Here is a 20,598-nt window from a genome sequence, read left to right as displayed (position 1 = left end):
GAGATATCCGATGAAAAGAGACATCGATGGACTCGTGTATTTTTAGGATATCGGCACCGTGTCGTGTTAAATTCCGGACGGTAAGTACGCGACTATCCGCGGTGTTTCGGTACGGGTGCTCAGAGCGACCAAAAAAACAACAACAACGCGATTTCGCCGAAATGGTTCGACGTATAACGTAATAATGTAAAAACAACATTATGTTGCAAATTAAATGACAATTCTACATTTGCCGTTGAAGTAATCTGCCGTTTGTGTGCGTGATGACGTCGTTTCCGTGTCTCTTGCTTCCCCAGGCTACGTGGGCGCCGCCACCGTGGGCGCCGCCGCCTGGTGGTTCACCGTCTCCGAAGACGGACCGCAGCTCACCGTGTACCAGCTGGTGAGTTTTCCTGTTTCAGTGAACGCCCCTCTCCCCTTCATCTCCACGCCTCCCCCCGCCCCCTTAAACCTCCTTTCTCCCCCCCCACCTCCTTCCCCCTACAGAGCCACTTCCTGCAGTGCGCCCCAGACAACCCGGACTTCGACGGCTTGGACTGCCACGTGTTCGAGTCGCCCTACCCGATGACCATGGCCCTGTCCGTGCTCGTCACCATCGAGATGTGCAACGCTCTGAACAGGTGAACGCGGCGTTTTTTTGTTTTTGTTTTTTTGTTTTTGTTTTATTTGATTGTTTTTAAAGAGCGGCCACGAAGCTCATTTGCAGTCAGACGGTGAAGGACGAACTGTATATCTGAACCACCATCTGTGTTCCCTCCTCCGGTGTCCAGCCTGTCGGAGAACCAGTCCCTGCTGCGGATGCCTCCCTGGGAGAACGTTTGGCTGCTGGGGGCCATCTGCCTCTCCATGTCTCTGCACTTCCTCATCCTCTATGTGGAGCCGCTGCCGGTGAGTCTTTTTTTACACAACCTGTTTATGCAGCGATGACTTTATGTCCCTCATTATCAAAACTCCCAAAAATCAGCCGGCTGCCGCTGCTGAAAGGCTTTATGTGGTTGTTTTCCGCCCTCTAGTGGCCATTTGGCTTCATTACAGACATGGAAATGAAATAGAGGGTCAATACAGTGAACCCTCGTTTATCGCGGGGGTTACGTTCCAAATAGAGACCGCGATAGGTGAAATCCGTGAAGTAGGAACCTTTATTTTTTTTACAATTATTATACAATGAAATACTCCATAATACATTGAAACCAAAGAACAAAACCTTTTTACAAGCCCAAGCATTTGTTTAACAAATAAAAGTACTGTATAAATGTGTTTTTTTTAACAAATAACTACTGTACTGTAAAATAATAATTTTAATCATCAATACGAACTGAAGGCTTCAAATTGCTGAGATCGGCACCGCCCCACTGCGACCCGAGTCATTGGATTAGAACGGGAGGAAATGAAAAATGATTATGAAAACAAATACAAAGTACAAAGTACAGTCGGACAAATAGTGACTCGTGTATTTCACGGCTCTTCTGACTGAGCCGCTGCATCCTGACTCCGCTCTGCAGCGGTTCTTTCTTCTAAAGCCGGCGGTGCAGGTGTGGTTTTTCGAGAGAAGAACATAGTTATCGGTAGTTGTTGTCGCTCTTTTTTCTTCTGGGCAAAAAGATTCTTATAAACCGACATGCCACCATCGATTATTTTTAATTTGGCAAGCTGTTTTACGTACGTGTACATATTAAACCGCAACGTTATTGACAAACAGGTAGAGAAGAAGCGGAGAGACTGTTTAGCCAATCAGAATGCAGAACACAATGCACGATGCAAATCCGTGAAGTAGCGAGACCGCGAAAAGTGAACCGCGTTATAGCGAGGGTTCACTGTACTTCCAAGTTAGAAAATAAAATACATTTTCACAAGTATTATATAAAGATATGTTGGGGTGTTCTGCCATTACGCGGCAGGTCACAGTGGGATGACAGAGCTAGGCTAGGTGTTTGCCCCCGTTTCCACTCTTTATGCTAAGCTAGCTGTCTCCTGGCTCCACCCACATCAGCTCGACTCTACTCACAGCTGACTCCTGTCTTTTCTGGATTTCGTTTTCCACTGCAGATAGTACCCTCTTAACGCCGTTGCTATAGTGACGCTACGTGAAGCTGCCATGACATGTAACCATGGCACTCTGCGTCCATCCCCACTTCTCTTAAATGAATTATGCCGCCAGTCCCGATCACTTCCCATACGGCATATCAAGATACATCTCTACTGACAATATATTTTACCTCGATATGAAGGCCGATATAAAAAATGTCTAAGTGTTATCCAATTAAATGATGAAAGATTCGGATAGCCGAGGCTGTCCTGAAAAAAAAACAAAATATAGCATAAATGGTTTGCCCCGATAATGACCGAGTTACGAGCTTCAAATTGAAGGAAGTGAAATTACCCTGAAAATAGCCTCGTAGTTCGAGGGGTTAATCGAGTCGTCCGGCGGGAATAAAAGAAATTGAAGCTGCTAAAGTAGTTCGGAGAATTTGTGCAGGACGTCCCGTGTCTCATATACGGAGACGCAGTGTGACGATTCGCTCTCCCACTTTTTACTTTTAATATCAGAAGTGATACCAAAACATCGTGCCAGGAGCTATCGGCAACTCTTGCCCAGTGGGAAAAAAAATAAATAAAAATAAAGTACAAAAGCTGAACGTGCTCCTGTAGAGCTCACCTGGTAGGATGTGAACCTTCTGGAGTTCAGTCTCTCTCAGCTGTTGCTCATGCTGTAACAGTCCTTTAAAATCCTCTGGTTGGATGTGGTCAATTTCAAATTTTAAATATTCAAATAGTCGTTTTAACCTCCAAAATATATTAGTAAATGCGACTCGTTCTTCCTTATTTCCCCCGTTTGTGTTTTTTCACCGGTGCCTGGTTGTAATGCGTTACTCCCGTCAGAAGGGGGCGGTAATGCGCCTCCAAATGGAAATATTCTATTAAAAAAATTAAAAAAAAAAAAAAAATAGTCGGAGGCGAAATCCCCTCCTCATCCTCCTCATCCTCCTCTCTGTCTCAGGTCATCTTCCAGATCACCCCTCTGGACACGACCCAGTGGATGATGGTGCTGAAGATCTCGCTGCCCGTCATCCTGCTGGACGAGCTGCTGAAGTTCTTGGCCCGGAACTACCTGGACTTCGGTAAACAGCTGGAGCGGCCCGCCGCCAAGGGCCGCTCCCTGTCCGCATGCGCCGAGGGCATCTCCTGGCCCTTCGTGGCCGTCTCGCTGCCCCTGCTGCTGTGGATCTACAGCACCGACACTAACATGTCCGCCGTGCCGTGGCCCTGACTGACTCCGCCCCCTTCCCTCCCCGCCACCCACTCCCGTGCACCGGTGTGACGTGGACATTAACACACACACACACACACACACACACACACACACACACACACAATCACAATCACATCTAACACAGTTACTTTAACTCGGAACAACTTAACGGATCGTTTGTATTAAGTTCACTGATTTATGTTTTGGTTGTTTGTTTGTTTGTTTTTTTCTAGGAGGGGGAGGGGGAGGATTTGTCATATTTTACTGACTGACATATGACATTTTAAGGTTTTTATTTCACCATCACACTTTTTGACCCCCCACCCCCCGTTGTGAACAGTTAGAGAAGCCCACGTTGTCGGAGACGAGTGTGTCGAGCTGTACAGAGAATTTACACTATTTTATAACGACGTAATATTTTGTAATTTTTTTTCGGGGGAGAGGGGGGGGGGGGGAGCTGTGTGTGTTGGGGGTGGTGGGGGGAGAGAGGATATAATCCCGAGAACCGTGTAGTACAAAATACTAATTCCTGGGGCAGAAACTTTTCATATTTAATATATATATATTTTTTCCCTCCCCCTCCCCCCGGCGTGATGAATCACCTTCGTCATGCCTCCACGTTCATTATTTTCTGCGGTAGGCAGAGCACAGCTACCTCAATGCTGTTAATAACGACCACCCCTGCGTCTAAAAACGACCATTTCACATATTATCATTGAAAGTGTCGAGGTAAGCACTAATTTGTTTTGCAGTCGAGACGAAAAACCCTCACACGCATTTTCATGTTTATTTTTAATATATATCTTTTTCTCTTCTTATTTGAGGGAAGAAGAGATGTTTCCAGTTTGATTCAGATGTTTTTTTTTTTATTCCTTTTTTTTTCTTTTTTTATACAGCCTGTTAAATTTATTTACTTGAAGAAAAGAAAAACACTTCTTTTTTTGGGGGAGGGGGGGGGGTTCAATTTGAGACACTTCAGCCTTTCATTTCGCATCTTAGTCGCGGTAATCTTTCTGATGTCTGTAAAAATGTGCACATACTGTACTTGAATATGTAAAAGAAAAGAAAAAGGCACCCAAGCAGCTGTTTGTCGTATCAACTGAGCACAACATGGACAGTTTTAACGGGAGCTGTTGAATCTGTACATAGCACACAAAGTAGAATCTCTAGACATTTTTTTTATTTTATTTTATTTTGAATTTTTGGTTTTTTTTTGGGAGGGGTTTGCCGTCCAAACGCTCCTCACATGTACACTAGTTTACTTTAACGCGTGGTCTTTTTCTGCATGCCTGCTCCAATAATAATAATAACAACAAACCCAGGCCAGTGAAGTGCTCTGATTTGTATTTGTTTTTATTTATTTTAATTTTGTTTGAGAGCTAACTGTTGTTTCTTCCAACGCCTTCCACCCGTTTACCTGCAGAGTGAGTTCACTTCGACCTGCATGCCAACTTCACGACTACAACGCCGGCGCTCTCTGGTTTCTCTGTTTGGCTCCTCATGTTTCAATGTAGTTTTTCCTTTTTATTTCAATACTTTTAAAATGGTACAAACGAGGAGTAAACTTTTGAGATTTTGTTTTTAAATGCCTTTTAATGTCACCAAGTGCCACACTGAGTACAGATAGGAATACTTGTTTTTGTTGTTGTTGCATTTTGAAGCAGGCTCAGTGTCACTGGTGCCGGTTATATATATTTTTTTTTATCGTAGACATGACGGCAGCATGTTGGTTTTTTTTGGCAGAAATGATTGACATTTAAGTGCCCCTCCCCCTTTACACCATTACCAGACATGGTGTTGTATGTATTAATGTCATTTTTATTTTAATCTTCTGCTTGCCCCACTGCATGGCCTTTTTTATATATGTATATATAAAACATATATAAGTTTTATATATATATATATATATATAAGTTTTATATATATATATATCGCTCTGTTCTGACGAATGTGAATTATTTGTCGCTGCTGCGAAGCTTTTATTTTGGCGAGTCCATTGATTTATTTCTTCCTCTCTTTTCTTTGCAGCAAAGGCCAAGTAAGCCCCAACGTCAACTCTAAATTCCCCTGCAGAAACCTTTTGTTTGTTTGTTTTTTTTCGTGTTGTGCATGTTGTTGTTGTTTTTTTGGGGGGGAGGGGGGCAGGCAGCAGCAGCCAGCAGCAACACATCTTACAAGAGCTGCACTTTTAAGTGATACAACGACATGAGCTCGTACAAATTCATACATCGTTTTTTTTTTTATATATATATATATATATATATATATTTTTTTTTTATAGCCATAAATGAATGTACGATGGGAAACTAGCCGGTCCCGCCTCATCAGTCCTTCCATCCTCCTGCATGAAGAACCTCAGATTATAATAGGAAATCCTCGCGTCATCTTGTTAGACTAAGATCTTAGTACCGTGTACAGCCAGGTGTACATCTACTCCGTGGTGCATGTCCGCTCGAGTCAGCCATCAGACTTCTGTAATAGACGATGTATAGTATCGGTAAATAGATTAGATCTCGTCAAGATAGTACAAATGTTAAATAAGCTCAAAAACACACTTCATCTTTCCGAAGGAAAAACTTTCTTTTGGGGGGGGAGAGGGGGAGAGATATGAAATACAAATTTAAAAAAAAACTTGCGACATGTTTCTGGAGCCAGATTTGGGAAGGCGGACGTGCAGCGATTTGCAGCATGTGTTGCCATGACAACAGGCGGGATGTCCCTCCACTGGCGTAGGTTGTTTTTTTTGTTTTTTTTCTTCCTCCAAACTGCTGTACTGTATTTTCAGAGATGATTGTACGATGTATCACATGAACTTTGGTTTCAGGTAAATAAAACTGTCATACATGAAGCGTTTCTCCTGCTGTCTCGGCGTGACCGACACGTGTGAAGTCAGGGTGTTTAATAGTTTTATTTTTACATTTTAAAAATATGTACAAAATACTATAAACATTTGTCTTGAAATGAGAGAAAAGTAATGAGTGAGTAATGGGGGTTATTATTATTATTTTTTTTTTTTTTGATACGGAAAGGCAACACACAATATAAACATGTACATAACATGACACAATTTCCCATGTGGCAGAAGTTGTTCGCACAGACGGAGACGCGCCGCCGCCCGACAGTCAAAACAAAAAAAGCAAAAATCATAAAACTCTTTCCCAGATGCTCCTGTAACACACGTCGAAGATAACTCCGGTCATTTTTGGCCTGAACCTGATTTTCCGGTTGATTTTTTTTTTGGCCAATTGTCAACTGCTTCAGTGTTTATCTACTTCGCAAATAAAAAGATTCCTTGATGCTCGCTTGTATATGCTGAATTGAATTCTAACGTGTATATTGCACTGACTGCCAGCCAAGAGAAAAGAAAAAAAAGAAACTGCATCGACATCTCTCACTACAGTGGACCGTCGTGGTGTCTTGATATTTTTTTAAATTTTGTTTTTAAACCTAGGTTTGAATTTGAGGCTGTGATGTAGAGCTTTGTGTGTACGAGGGAACCCGCAGTGACCTCGCCGAGCAGCTGACGAAAACGGCGTCGGGGTCTGAAACGGCTGCGGGTCGATGGGAAGCACCGAAGTCTCGTCGAGCGTCAGCTCATCTTTTCAGTTCCGTGTCGGAGCTGCGTCGTCTTTTTAAAAGATGGCAGCGTCGGTCGCTCGGTGGTGACCTCTGACCCCTCTGATCCGAGAGGGGCGAGGGGTCACTGCATCCCGAACCACTGCTCCTGGTCGGCCCACTGCGCCGCCTCGCTGTCGCTGCCCTCCAGGTCGCCGTCCTCGCCGCTGCCCTCCATGTCGTCGCCGTCCAGCTCCACCGTGGCGTCCGTGGGACTCTCCTCCTTCTCCATCTTCTGCATGCCTTCTAAAGACTTCTGGTCGTTGGGATCCAAACTGAAGACGCGAAACACAAACCGAGTGTTATATATAAAAATATATATATATATAAAAAAAAAAAAACACTCATCTTTAGTGTCCACATGCGTTGTCACATCTTTTCACCTTAACGCTATGCTGTACTGGTCCATGGCTTCTTGGTAATCGTTGACGGCGACCAGGAAATCTCCCAGCATCCTGTGCAGGACACAGTCGCTCTGATTGGCCAAGGCGTTCCGCAGGAGAGCGATCCCTTCTTCGTACTTCTGTTCACGACCTTCACAAACAAAAAACACACACACACGCTGTTTTATCCCATCTGTGAGTGAAGTCAAAGAAAACTGGGTTTTTTTTGTTTTTTAAAAAAAAAGGCAGATTAAAGCAAACGAAAACGTACTGAGCAGCTCGGCCTTCTTCACCACAGCCTTGGTGTAGTCGGGTCTCTGGGCCAGCGCTTTGTCCAGCAGGGTTTTGGCTTTCTCCTGAGTCACGGGGTCTTCCAGGCACACGGTGGCCAGGATGGTCAGAGTCTGCGCGTTGGACCCCAGAGTCTTGTAGATGTTGTTCGCCATCCCCATGGCCTCTCGGATCCCGTTGGACGCCAGGTAACAGTCGATCAGACCTGCAGTTATTAATATCCACGTTAATTAAATGAAAGCTGAACAAGAAACACAAAACGCAAAAAAAAATAAAAGGACGGCGTTACAAACGCAAACTGGCCTTCGTAGCAGTCGAGGCGGCAGGGAGCCAAACGCATGGCCTCTCTGAAGTGGATGATGGCCTCCTGGACTCGGCCCATGTTTCTCAGCGCCGCCCCCTTCAGGAGGAGAGCCTGCACGCTGTTGCTGTTCAGCTGGATGGCCTTGGCCCCCAGGTAGAGGGCCCTCGAGTACCGCTTGCTATAAAAGCTGTGACAGCTTGAGGAAAAAAAACCAACACAAAAAACAGACAGGTTCAAAGGGAATTTAAAGTCGATGACGTTTCACGGAGCAGATTATTATTTTAATCCCCCCCCCCCCCACCCCTCGATTCTGAGATCGTCCGCTCACCCGGAGATCACCCAGGGCTCGGCGTGCTGGTCGGATATGTTGAACAAACGTCCTCCCAGGACTTCGACGTCCTCCAGGTGTCCCTCGCGAGCCATCAGGTAGCCGTACACATCCATCCCTGCAAGCGCAAGCAAAAGCCCGATGAGCATCGTATTTTTTTTTTTTTTTTTACATCTTTGACTGACGTCATTCAACCAATAAATATGTAACATGTCCCGTGACACACCTTTGATGAGGTACGGGTCCAGCATCTGGGCTTGTTCAAACTTGAGAATGGCGTTCTTGGTGTCGCCTGCCCTGAAATAGACGTCCGCCAGGCTCACCAGGAGGTCCACGTTGTCCCGCAGCAGAGACTTCTTCTCCAGGGAGCTGAAACGAGGAGTTGTTGTTGTTTTTTTTTGGGGGGGGGTAAATGAACAGACCGTCACCTTTAAAAAACCAAAATGAACAGTTTGCGTGACGTATCGGCGCTCTGCTCACCAGATGGTGTTAATGGCTCTCTGATTGTCCCCCGCGTGGATGAAGGCGTACGCTTTGATCCAAACGGAGAGCCAGTCCAGGTTGGGGAGGCTCTGGATCACGTCCACCGTCATGGACGCCACCTCGGCTCCTTTGACTGACAGAGACAGAAGTCCTAGAGGAGAGGAAAATACAAAATAAAAATACTGATCTACTGGAGGAGGTGAGGCACTAAAACCGAGCAGAAATGTTGCGAGAACGTGTCTCCGCAGGTTCGGTGCTGCTCGTCGGGTTCCTAAAGTCCCGGAGGAAGATCTTACCGATGATGGCGTCCAGGGCGAGGGGACACTGTCGCAGCACCTCTTTGTAGCTCGTCACCGCAGAGCGCTCCTGTCCGGCTTTCCTGTACAGGTTAGCCAGCATCATGTTGATCTGAGGCGAACAAAGAACAACGACATCCGGTTACCACGGCGCCCGGTGGAAGCTTGAAAGGCTAAAAACGGGCCGCGTTAATAGAAAATGTTACTTTAAAAAAAATTATTTTCTCACTACGTGTCATCATTTACGACAACAGTAATACAACTTTTGTGTTTTTAGGCTGAAAGCAGAATTTATCAAAGTAAAACCCATCTTGAACTTTTGCTTTTATTTTTCTCAAAACATAATGAAAATAAATCACCGATTAATAACCGAGACCCCCCAAAAAAAACGTTTGGGTCCATTCCTTGGTCTGCATTCAAAAACAAAAACAAAAAAATAAATAAATAAAAGAAGCCTGAATTAAAAACAGTGACGTGAACAAACGGAGAGCGGCCGTTTACCTTCGGGGTCCTCTGTCGGGACGGAATCCCGTCGAGCACCGCGATGGCGTCTTTATCCAGTTTCAAAATGGTGTAGCACTCGGCTATCTTGTACTTCACCTCGATCTCTGATGGTAAACTCTGAAAGACAACAGTCGGGGTTCAACGTCAAATGAACTCACAAGGTCAGCGGGGGGGGGGGGGGGGGGGTTCTCTTTCAGGCTTTAAATCGTCACTTTCTATTAAAAATATTCACGCCTCAGTTTTAGACATATATATATATATATATTTACTGGAAATGCAAGTAAAAAAATAAATAAAAGGGAAATATTAGCGTCCCTCGAAGGTGAAAAATATCAGCCACCGCTTCACGATCTGTGGTTGGATGCCGGTGAACGCACCTGTGCCTGCATGTTGGCGGCGGCTCCGCCCGCGGAGGTGCGAACCTTCGACGTTTTGCTGAGCACCTTCTTCTGCTGCAGCGCCATGCTGTATTTGCAGGCGGCGTTGCGGTATTCCTTGTCGTGGAAGATGGCGTCGGCGTGGTAAACCAGCAGCTGGTACTTCTGGGCCGGCGAGAACACCTCTCTGAAAAATCAACAACAACAACAACAACAAAATCTCCTTTATAAAAGGCGAGTTTATTTGTAGAGCACATTTCAACAAAAAAAGGCAATTCACAGTGCTTTCACATAAAAACCATCAAAACATAAAGCAACAACAACAACAACAACAACAAAAAAGACATTTAAAAACAATTAAGAACAAGCAAGCTAAAAAAAATTTTTTTTTAAAAAGTGACCAAAGTTACAGCGCAGTTTAAGACATCCTCAAATCAAGTCTTCAGTCCTGATTTAAAGCAGCCCGAGGAGTTGCGGCGGACCTGCGGCTTCCTGCGACCTCGTTCCGGATGTGTGGAGCTTAAAAACCTGAACTCCGCTTTCTTTCTCCGTTGTTGTGTGCCGACTCTGGGGACGAGGAAGGAGACCAGCGGGCGACCCGAGGAGGGTCTGGATGGATGGATGCTTCATAACAAAAAGGTAGCAGCTGATCAGAAACCTATTTTGGCCGTTCGGGCGTTTCATTTTTCACTCCAAGAGCACCTGTCACTTCCCAGTTCATCCTCCAAGCTGTATTTATTTATTTTAATTTCATTTGCTTTTGTGTATACAGTCTCTCTCTGTGTGTGTGTGTGTGTGTGTATATGTATATATATATAAATATATATTCATTGCTCTTATTTTTTTCTCCTTCCAAACTAATAATTTGTTTTAATCCATCTTATTTAGATATATTAAGTACGTGTAAATTTGTTCACATTGTCTTTTCTATGCTGCCGTGACGACCCCCCCCCCCACCGCCACCCCCACTGTGGGATTAATAGAATAACATGGAATCTATGCAGTGCTTTATAGACCACAACAACAACAACAACAACAACAACAACAATAATAATAAACACAAAACGGTAAACAAAAACATTTAAAATCCATCACACAGTGATTATTAAGATTGTAAAGGAGTAATAACGATATAAAAGTGACATCATAATATTCCGAGCTAAATGCTAATAGCACCCGAATCCGGACTGTGGGTGTATCTCTCGGGGAGGGGAGGGGAGGGGAGGGGGGTAAGGGACACCGTGTCCACCCCTAATATGTAAATTAAACTCTTATCAACGCAGTTCCTTGAGGATTGAGGATTTTTTTTTTTTTTTTTTTACACCAAAAAGCTGCGTTACCAGCCGTGAATGTTGTCGCTCGCTCTCCACGAATTAGACGGATCCCGGCTCCCGACATTTTACTTACGGATTGTTATTGCTCATCGTCAGCAACAAACTGCTCAGTATCCGGACGTTGGAGTGAAGGCCGGCGGCGGCCATGTCCCGCACATGATCTATGACGTTCATTTTTTTTTATTTATTTTTTTTGGATGATGTCGAGGGGAACTCGTCTTGAGGTTTCCGTCTCAGAGATAAAAGTTTGGGGCTCGGGAACAGCTAAACGTTAGCAAGCAATCCGCTGTATTAAATATGGCGCCGAATAACCTTCCTTCCGCATGTTGATGCGTTCGAGTACTCCACAAAAGCTCGTATTTTAGACAACGCCACGCTTTATAAATACGACATCTTTCTCAGGAAAATCGTACACTTTTGGCAAATAGTTATAATATTTTATTGATTTTATTTTTTATTTTAGGACTGATACTTGTGAAGTAGCCGCCGAGCAAATAAGCAAATCATTCTTATTCACCGCTTCAATCACGTTTAAGTCACTGGCACGCGCATATTTCCGAAAATCCTGAACGCATCTTCTGTTTTTTTGCTGCAGCACTCTTTTTTTTTTTTTTACTTCGTAATTAAACTGAAATCACTTAATATTTCTTTGATTTTAACAAACAACCTTATGATTTTTTTTTCTAAAAAATAAATAAATACGTGCAGCTACTAATAAAAAAAATTATGACGTAGATATGATACTTTAAAAATACATTTCCAATACAAACTAATTTTTAGGTGCACATTTTTCCTAAAATATTAGTAAATAGTTTATTATTTATATATTTATAAATGAGTAATCATCTAATGCAGTAACAAAAACAAAGACGCCATTTTTACCTTTCTCCCTACAGACCTTTCTTTCACCTGCCAGAGAACTCGGTGTTATAAAAAATTATACAAATGTGACATAACAAAAATAAAATCAAAATAAAATGACATGACTTATATGTCAAAGATGTTGTCTATGCCCACAAGTCCATTTCATACTTCACCACAACACCAGAGATGCAATTATCTTGCTTTTTATGCCTGAAATTGGCAGCGTGTGTCACTGTATTCCCAACTTAACAATGACAATATTAATTAATGAGCAGCTTTATGATGATGTTTGAAGCAAAACATTTACTCGGGTAAAATTTTATTGTCATTTGTGGTACTATAAAAGCAGGCTGTATCGAATATTATTTCAACAGGTGGCAGCAGCAAAAATATCTAGAAACCCTCATCTCTATTAACGCCACTGATAAATAACAATTCATGAGATCATGACTACGTAATAATAAAACACAACGGTTTTTTTCTTACAATTTTAACAACTCTTATAACGGGATGGGAGGAGAATTGGTTTATTCACCTCTGTATGTATGGCATATGATGACAATGCTCGTAAAGATTCGGTAAAGCTGAACAATATGTAAACAACAATCCTGATAACAACAATATCACAATAAATCACGAAACGAGTTGACCTTGAGCCTTAAAACCTGGGCTGCTGGGGGGTGTGGGGAACATCTCTATTTCTCTCTCTGTGCATTCATAATGGCACCGCAGTATATCTCATTCATCTTTATGTCTTCTCTCTCTTGCAGCTTTCCGCTTTTTCATCAAGATAATCTGCAGCTCTGAAGCTGCATGTTTCCTGATCTGTGACTTTCTGGCCCCACCAACCTACCCCCCCCCCCCACCCCCTATGTTTGTTATCTCCATGTTATCTTTTGCTTCTATCTTCACGTAAAACATTATTATACTATATTATCAGGTTATATAAATAAACCTAAATAGAATAGGATGATATAAACCTGGAAAGGGAGGCTGGATATAACGGTTTTTTTTTCCAGGGTTGGAGCTTGTTTATCTTTGAGGAAACGTCGCCTCGAAGCTACACACACATAAACACACACACATAAACACACACACATAAACACACACACATAAACACACACACACGCACACAACTGCAGCCGCGCATGCGCACTGCTAAACCCAAGCAGCTGAACCTTGTGTCAAAACAGAAGAGGGAACCGAGCAGCAGGCAGGATCTCATCGAGCTCCTCTTCCTCGACAGGTGTTCGTCTACACAGAGTGGGTTTTCCAGTTACGTCCGCGTACCATGACCGAACAATCAGCATTACTTCTTCGAAAACAACTGGCAGGTAAAAAAAATAAAAATAAATCCCTCCGTAAAACAGAGCCGACGTTTATTTAAAGGCTAACCTACCTTTAGCGGCTAACGTTAGCTCCCCTCGGTAGCTACGCAAAAAAAAAAAGAAGAAGAAGAAGAAGAAGCTACGTTTACGCCGTAAGGAGTAAAAGCTCGGGAAGCTAACCCCGTAAAGCTAAGCCGCTTCGATCCGCGGAGCGGGTGGGTGGAGAGAGAGAGAGAGAGAGGGGGGGGGTAAAAAATAAATAAATAAAATAAAATAAAATGAAGACGTATATTTAGAAGCGTCTGTAATATTATAGCTTCATCGGCACCGAATCGCAACGCCGAGCTTTCGCTAGCGGGCTGCCGGAGCTCGGCGTTAGTTAAGCGGACGGAACAAAGGAATAATCAACCCGGGGACTTCGTCTGCTTCTGATCACTTTTCACATCGCCGATGAAAGCCGGGATCACTCCCGAGCCTTTCACCGAGACGGCGCCGGCAGCCGAACTTGATTTTAAAAAAACAACAACCCCAACCCAACCGGGACCGACTCCGCTCCGCGGCGGTAATGTCCTCCGGTTTCTGGACGCCTTAATCTGGCTCACACTCTCCAGCGGCGTGTTTTTTATTTTTTTTAGTGGAGGATACGCATCTTGGCGTTGAATCCCTGCAGTGATGAAACTCTTTATTGTTGTGCAGGTCATAAACCAACATCAGTGAGCCATTAATAATAAAATAATAATAAAAAAAAAACCCAACAAGATGTAATGATGTTGTTTTATACACCGCTGGTCACCAGTAATAACCTATTAAAACTCTTGATTATCGTTGCACTTCCTTTTCACTCAGTACCGGTATGTATGGATATCGCATCAAGACTATTATTACACAATAACTCATGTTAACAAGAGTTATGTGGGTGGTGTGTGTGTGTGTGTGAGTATGTTTTTGTTTGTGTTTCTAATATAATGTTGCAGCAGGAAAGTCCATATTATTTGCGCTGCAGGAAAATATATCTTGGCTTTGTCACAATATTATAAACACCCAATTCAATTCAGTTGTATTTATATGCATTACTTCAATCATAATATAAGTGATTTCAGAGGTCTTTACACAGTAAGATCACAACTTTAGATTATTCTAGAGACGTACGATTATATTTTAGTATTTTTTTTTTTTCCCCCAGCTGCACACTACAGCCAAAGTGACCCACTTATATAAAGTCAGATCTATTGTGATAATACTGTGATGAAGCTTTCCAGAACCGCCTAAAAATACATCCTCAATAGTGACTGTCCAGGATTGTGGGTGTTCGTGAGGTGTTTAAATGACAGCAACAGGCCACCGACACTGCAACCAGCTCCATGACGGGTTCAGTATCTTTGCACTGACTGTACAGTATGCAAATTTAAGTTCCTCTGTGTGTGTGTGTGTGTGTGTGTGTGTGTGTGTGTGTGTGTGTGTGTGTGTGTGTGTGTGTGTGTGTGGATGTGAATCACTGACTTCAACAGGGATTGATTCAGTTTTGGTCTTCAAGTTGGTGAATCACTTCGACAGTAATTATTATTTTTGGAAACCACGATTTGACATCTGGAAACATTTGCCAAACTGTACGTTTATTAGATGAATTCAAAATAATGTGAAAATATGACTTGATTTAATTTAAAGTGACAACATATACAGCAAAAAAAAAAAAAAAAACACCCTTGAACCATTTTTTACAATTGAGACGTGGTAAAGTGAAGTTTCTGTTACTGCTACTACCAAACCAGAAGACTTCTTTACACACAGATCTATTCCTGTACTGATTAAACCAAAGTTATATTTAAGGATTTCTTTAAGCAGATTACTTGGTGTTAATGTTGCAACTTATTTGATTTAACCACTTGACATGACAAATTCCACGGTGCTCGTCAGAATACCGTACGTGGGCCGCAAAATCAGCACAGTTCACGCTTTGCTTTGTAATAACGGAGCACTTTGTACTGATTCATTCTTCTCGCCTGCTGTTCACCTGCTTTGTGCTTTAATTTGTGGTGAACTCTGACGCTTTTTTTTTTTTTTTTTTTTCTCCCAAGCTGCTTCACAGTTGAACATGTGTCACCAACCAGAAAACAAAAGGGGTGGTGGGTGGGCGGGGGGCACACACGCAGCTCACCTCAAACTGTCTACCAGCATCATGAGTGTCAAGGACAGATTCATTATCCTCTTTAGAGTGTTTACTGTGCACCGTTTATATATATATATATATATATATTTGTTTTTGTTTTTCTTGTTGTCTTGGACTGTTTTAAAGTCTGCTTGGTTTTATGCTAAACGTGAATCAATTTTTTTTTTTCTTCCTGCCTGTGATGTTTTAATTGCCGTGTGAATAAATCAAGTGTTTTTTTTTTTTTGTGGTTCCAATATGCTTCCTGCCACAGTCCTGCTTTCCATTTCCATTTCATTGTATTAAAAATACCTCAAACTGTTGTTGTTGTTGTTGTTGTTGTTTCTTCTCCCAGAGCTCAACAAGAACCCAGTGGAGGGCTTTTCAGCTGGTCTGATAGATGACGATGACATATACAAATGGGAGGTTGTGATCATTGGTCCACAAGATACCCTTTTGTAAGTGAGAACGTATTATTTATGAGAACATCTTTCCAAAAAAAACAAAAAACCTTGAATGATTGTTTAATGTTGTATTGTCTCACCTGTCCGTGCGCCGTGTTTTATTTTTGTTTGGTTTCCCCTGCAGTGAAGGAGGGTTTTTCAAAGCGTACCTAACCTTTCCCTACGATTACCCACTACGGCCGCCAAAGATGAAGTTCATCACCGAGATCTGGCACCCAAACGGTAAAACACTTGAGACTCCCAAATAAGTTTTAAATTTGGTTTTATTGAACTATTTCTTTTAACAATGTAGTGATTGAGCAATCTGGGCTTTTCGAGTTGAAATGTGTTGAAAACCGTCTCTGTGTTTTTTGTTTCCCCCCCCCGGCTGCCGTTAAATCCGCGCTCTCTCGTCCCCTCGCAGTCGCTAAGAACGGAGACGTTTGCATCTCAATTCTGCACGAGCCGGGAGAAGACAAGTTCGGGTACGAGAAGCCTGAGGAGCGCTGGCTTCCCATCCACACGGTAGAGACAATCATGATTAGCGTTATCTCCATGCTGGCGGACCCCAACAGCGACTCACCGGCCAACGTGGACGCCGCGGTGAGTTACACCGGCTCATCCCAGTTCCTCCCTCTGATTTTCAAATCGCCTCGTCTCTGCAGTTCAGGTGAATTGTGTCATTTTAAAGAAAGCGGTGTTGCTCCTGCAGAAAGAGTGGCGGGATGACCCTAACGGCGAATTCAAGAGGAAGGTGGCTCGCTGTGTAAGAAAAAGTCAAGAGATGGCATTCGATTAGGAGTCGTCTGTAAATTCCAGGGTACGTAACTGACCAGCAAAGTTTCGACTCGCATGTAAAACCTCGCATCTGAAAGTGATAATAATTACTATGTTGTTGTTTCTTTTCTTTTTTTTTCAGTTAAAGGAAATGCCTTCAGAGGGAAAATTTCAGCGAAAGGCTTTTGCACCCCTTGTTTTGCCAGTCAAAAGGAATTGGTTGGCTTCAACCACGTTTTCTGTGAACGGTTGTCATTTTACCGCCAGATGAGCCAATTTGAGAACCCTACCAGCGAAATTAACCTGTTTCCTACCTGGAATTGTATATTTAATTTTATTTATTTTGAAGAAGAAAAAAAAAAAATTAACGATGTAAGATATGTCACTACTGTAAATTAACTTGCTTTTTTATCTGCTGCTGAACAGTTTCTACTTTATACCAGGTTTCTTATGCAATTTAGTGGTCGAGATTGTGTAAAAACAAAAAAAACAAAAAACGAAAGCCTGTTCTCATTAGGTCATCACTTGTCCTCCCTTCTACACACTTACCAGATTTAATGTCCGCCTCGGCAAATCTCTCGTCAATAGATGTGATTAATTTCCCCGCGCTGTCGTCGAATCACCGTTGCCTTTCGTTGGCTTCACCTACTCGCGGTTTGCTCGTCGTTTTCGAGGGACGGCTTGAGAACTTTTCCGGCCGACTCCTGATGAGTTTTCATACGGTCTTTAAAAAAAAAAAAAAAAATGTCCTGAGACGGCGGGACCCCCCCTCCCCCCCTTCCTGTTAGCGACACCGGCGTGCGGTCTAAAACCACGACTCTCAAACCTGCATGATCCCCCTCAAAAAAACAACAACAACAACAACAGCTCTGTTATGTTTCGTTTCCAACTGCGGATGTAATCGGAATGGCTTAAGTGATTTTTGAGAGTTGTGGTTTTAATATAGCGACTACGTGTGCGAATGCTAACAGGGAGGTTTGTGCCAACTTCTCAGGATCGACCCTCTTATTTAGGGATCTCCATTAGCAATCGGTGAGATATAAACCTCTTAATATTCCCGACCCCACCCCACCACCCCACGACGCGTGGCCCTACTGGTTTGGCGAGGAAGTCCGTTAGTTATTGGGGGGAAGAAAAAAAAACACGGACAACCAAAAATACAGTCTGTGAAACTAGCCTAAGCTGTGATTATTTCCGCATGTGGACTGACGTCTGAGCTTACCTCAATGTTTTTTTTGTTTTTGTTTTGTTTTTTTGTTTTTTTTAAACGGATGACACTTTTTGACCAGGTTGAGTTCTTAATCTGTCGGGGGAACATTGGGAGAGGGAAATTCTCGGGGCTCCATCGTAGAAGTAGGCTAGTCGTTCTTACTTTGTTCGTCGTGGCACACTTGGCTTTACTGTGGATAAAATTTTTTTAAAAAAGGAGTCACATTCACTTGTGTTTTTATTTTTTGTTTTTGTTTTTTTGGGCTCCTAAGGACATTTGGGTAGATTGTTGGAAAAAAATAACGCTCTTCTATCAACCGCTTGAGTTTCCCCGATTGGTGCATACTTAGATAATATTTATCACCCTTACTTAATCGCTGAATTTGGGTTTTGACCGGGGGAGGGAGGAAGCTTGGAAGTTAACTCACTGCTTAGTAAAAAGTATAAATAAGCGTTCCTGTTGGGAAAACGGAACACAATCCCGCATCGAGGTTTTATTTTTTTAATATACACGGTCGTTTTTTTGGGTGGAGGCTGGAAACCATTGGCTTTTTTTTTTTTTTTTTTTTTCCCCTTCTTTTCATCGACGGTGTTGCTGACTATTAAAAAGCCATGATGACATCTTACTTTGATCGATCTGTGACTTGACACTGAAAACTAGCGAACCCATCTTTTGTTTTGTTTTTTGGCGCATGCAATCAGGTTTTGAGGGAGTTGGGTATGTTTTAAATAGGAAAATACCATTGTTAGTACATTCAGGGGGGTGAATGTCACGTGTACAGTTAAGTAGGTTTTCCGTAGACTTGACTATCACATAACTGCTGTCGACATTTTACCTTTTTAAGTCCGAATTTTCTAACCTACCATGACCTCCTCTGACCGGTGTTCACTGTATTTGCACAGATTCGGTGCGTTTGAAAATGTCATTAAGCAATACGCTCTGGAAAAATGGTGTGTCCAGGTAATCCACCCTAACGCCATTATGTTTGTTTTGGGTTTTTATTTCTTTTCCATTTTGTGTCAATGCAATGTATATTGGACATGATGCTCAATAAAGTGTGTAAAACCGAGCGGCTTGTAATTCTGTTTGTGTTTTGCATTTTAGATGAGAACACGCTCCGGGTTCAAGTAGATTAGACCTCTGCACTGTAACTGGAACCCACCGGTCTCGTGTTGCGTTTCCAGGCCTGGCTTCATTTCACACTAATAGGCACCTGCTGACTGCGACACATACTGAGCTGATAACGATGCTAGCGACCTCTCTTGACATACCGACGGCGGATTTGTTTTTTTTTGGGGGGGTGGGGGAGCTGTGACTAACCATGAGGAAGCGGGTCACGTTTGTTGAGCACCTGCAAAAAGAAAACTTGTTCAAAAATGGATGCGGGCACATCTTCATGAGGTAACGCTCGCGTTCAGTGCGTCAATGTTCAGGAATGGATTTACAAACTTTTCAAACTGAAACTCTTTATTTTACAGGTCGGCGGAGTTGAACAAAAGATGCACAGATGGTGAGTCAAATATTCCTTTGGATGCCAACTAGACATGAATAAGTTTTTTTTTATTATTATTATTTAATTAAATAATAGATAATTGAATGCAAACAGTTACTAAAATAATTGTAGGTTTGCTTTCCAGTTGATAAACCATCTCGGTGTAACGGCCTTGCTTATGTAATTTCAAGTGCTGTGGTTCTTGTTTTGTGTGATGTTTTCTGGTTTGTTTTCTAACACTTCTCATTAGATAAATGAGGAAGGTTTTTTTACAATACTTTTTGCATTGAACTGTCAATATTTTACTTTTTGTTAAATGTCGACTAGTTAATCTATTTCAGCTTTTTCAGCATTTATATCACCTATTAGCGATATTGTAACAGCTGTGTCCACAACTATTGTTAAATTTAACAACTGTTTCTACATTCTTTTTTAAACATGTCTTTAGTTAATCTTTTTCAATACTTTCCACTACTTTTTGCTCTTTCATCAGTTTATAAAGTATTTTTTAGCTCTCGGTTTCAGATGTCTTTCCATTACTTTTATCCTTTTCAACATTTATTCCTTACTTTCCGCTGTTTCAACTATCTATATTTGCTTTTTGCTCCCCGTTTTGACATGTTTTTTTCCGCTGCTTCGAGACATGTCTTCTGTCCATTATTTCAGCTACTCAATAATTCATACTTTCCGAGACTAATTATACCATTTATCTTTGAACTTGACACTTGACCCCCCCCCTTTCTCTTGAATGCTGTCTTGTTTTTATGCATCCGTTTGTTTGTCTATCTATATCTATCTATCTATCTATCTATCTATCTATCTATCTATCTATCTATCTATCTATCTATCTATCTATCCATCTATCCATCTATCCATCTATCCATCTATCCATCTACACACCCATCCATAAAAGTGTCTCGCTTAGCAACCTTCAGAAAACAGTTCTAGGTTGTGTTCAATAACTGCGGTTGATAACAGATAAGGTGTGGAAACCTCCAGGGTGGACGGGGTTAACAGTCATTTTTAGGTAGTTATTTCCACTCACAGAAACGTATAAAGTTTAGCTGAATGAGGACACAACTTAACAAATGCATGTATTCAGTTCAGTGAGGTGTGCTGTGATAAAATAGGTGTAAAAAAAATTGAGTGCTACGTTTAAAAATGTGCTGGTTA

General features: G+C 42.3%; 3 protein-coding genes across 4 annotated transcripts in view; 2 read left to right on the top strand and 1 right to left on the bottom strand.

Moving 5' to 3' along the window:
* The window catches only part of atp2a2a (ATPase sarcoplasmic/endoplasmic reticulum Ca2+ transporting 2a), a 31,686-nt gene extending 25,588 nt beyond the window's left edge, over positions 1 to 6,098 (top strand). The window contains exons 17-21 of one of the 2 annotated variants that reach the window (XM_069701609.1): positions 297 to 382; positions 487 to 620; positions 771 to 888; positions 2,999 to 3,119; positions 5,279 to 6,098. In XM_069701609.1, coding sequence (XP_069557710.1) covers positions 297 to 382; positions 487 to 620; positions 771 to 888; positions 2,999 to 3,119; positions 5,279 to 5,292 — 473 coding nt within the window. In that variant the 3' untranslated portion in view covers positions 5,293 to 6,098. Of the gene's footprint in view, positions 1 to 296; positions 383 to 486; positions 621 to 770; positions 889 to 2,998; positions 3,342 to 5,278 lie in introns of those variants that run through there. The other variant, XM_069701608.1, reaches the window with a different exon arrangement.
* Positions 6,099 to 6,139: 41 nt separating this feature from the next.
* Positions 6,140 to 11,486, bottom strand: anapc7 (anaphase promoting complex subunit 7). Its single transcript, XM_069701610.1, has 11 exons — positions 11,239 to 11,486; positions 9,832 to 10,018; positions 9,452 to 9,571; positions 8,951 to 9,062; positions 8,652 to 8,805; positions 8,398 to 8,540; positions 8,172 to 8,289; positions 7,843 to 8,039; positions 7,520 to 7,744; positions 7,249 to 7,399; positions 6,140 to 7,140 (listed from the first exon to the last, which is right to left on the bottom strand). Exons 1-11 carry the CDS (start codon positions 11,337 to 11,339, stop codon positions 6,951 to 6,953), a joined length of 1,698 nt encoding a protein of 565 aa, XP_069557711.1. The 5' UTR covers positions 11,340 to 11,486; the 3' UTR covers positions 6,140 to 6,950.
* A 1,719-nt stretch (positions 11,487 to 13,205) lies between these two features.
* On the top strand, positions 13,206 to 19,002 carry LOC138622657 (ubiquitin-conjugating enzyme E2 G1-like). Its single transcript, XM_069701593.1, has 6 exons — positions 13,206 to 13,363; positions 15,859 to 15,961; positions 16,092 to 16,189; positions 16,371 to 16,549; positions 16,659 to 16,766; positions 16,866 to 19,002. The coding sequence occupies exons 1-5, from the start codon at positions 13,321 to 13,323 to the stop codon at positions 16,743 to 16,745; spliced, it is 510 nt and encodes a 169-aa protein (XP_069557694.1). The 5' UTR covers positions 13,206 to 13,320; the 3' UTR covers positions 16,746 to 16,766; positions 16,866 to 19,002.
* Positions 19,003 to 20,598: the final 1,596 nt, after the last annotated feature.

The sequence above is a fragment of the Brachyistius frenatus genome, unplaced genomic scaffold (assembly GCF_029030835.1).
Source record: "Brachyistius frenatus isolate BFR_SWC_R1_liver_20210118 unplaced genomic scaffold, ASM2903083v1 Contig_37, whole genome shotgun sequence".
NCBI classification, from domain to species: domain Eukaryota; kingdom Metazoa; phylum Chordata; class Actinopteri; family Embiotocidae; genus Brachyistius; species Brachyistius frenatus.
The sequence above is the reverse complement of the archived record's forward strand: the minus strand, read 5'-3'. Positions and strand labels throughout refer to the sequence as shown.

Coding starts and splice junctions, on each gene's coding strand:
- anapc7 (XM_069701610.1), bottom strand. CDS start 11,339: ATGAACGTCATAGATCATGTGCGGGACATGGCCGCCGCCGGCCTTCAC. Junction 10,019..11,238: donor ACGATGAGCAATAACAATCC/GTAAGTAAAATG, acceptor TTGATTTTTCAG/AGAGGTGTTCTCGCCGGCCC. Junction 8,290..8,397: donor GGACCCGTACCTCATCAAAG/GTGTGTCACGGG, acceptor TTGCGCTTGCAG/GGATGGATGTGTACGGCTAC.
- LOC138622657 (XM_069701593.1), top strand. CDS start 13,321: ATGACCGAACAATCAGCATTACTTCTTCGAAAACAACTGGCAG. Junction 15,962..16,091: donor GGTCCACAAGATACCCTTTT/GTAAGTGAGAAC, acceptor TTTCCCCTGCAG/TGAAGGAGGGTTTTTCAAAG. Junction 16,550..16,658: donor CGGCCAACGTGGACGCCGCG/GTGAGTTACACC, acceptor TTGCTCCTGCAG/AAAGAGTGGCGGGATGACCC.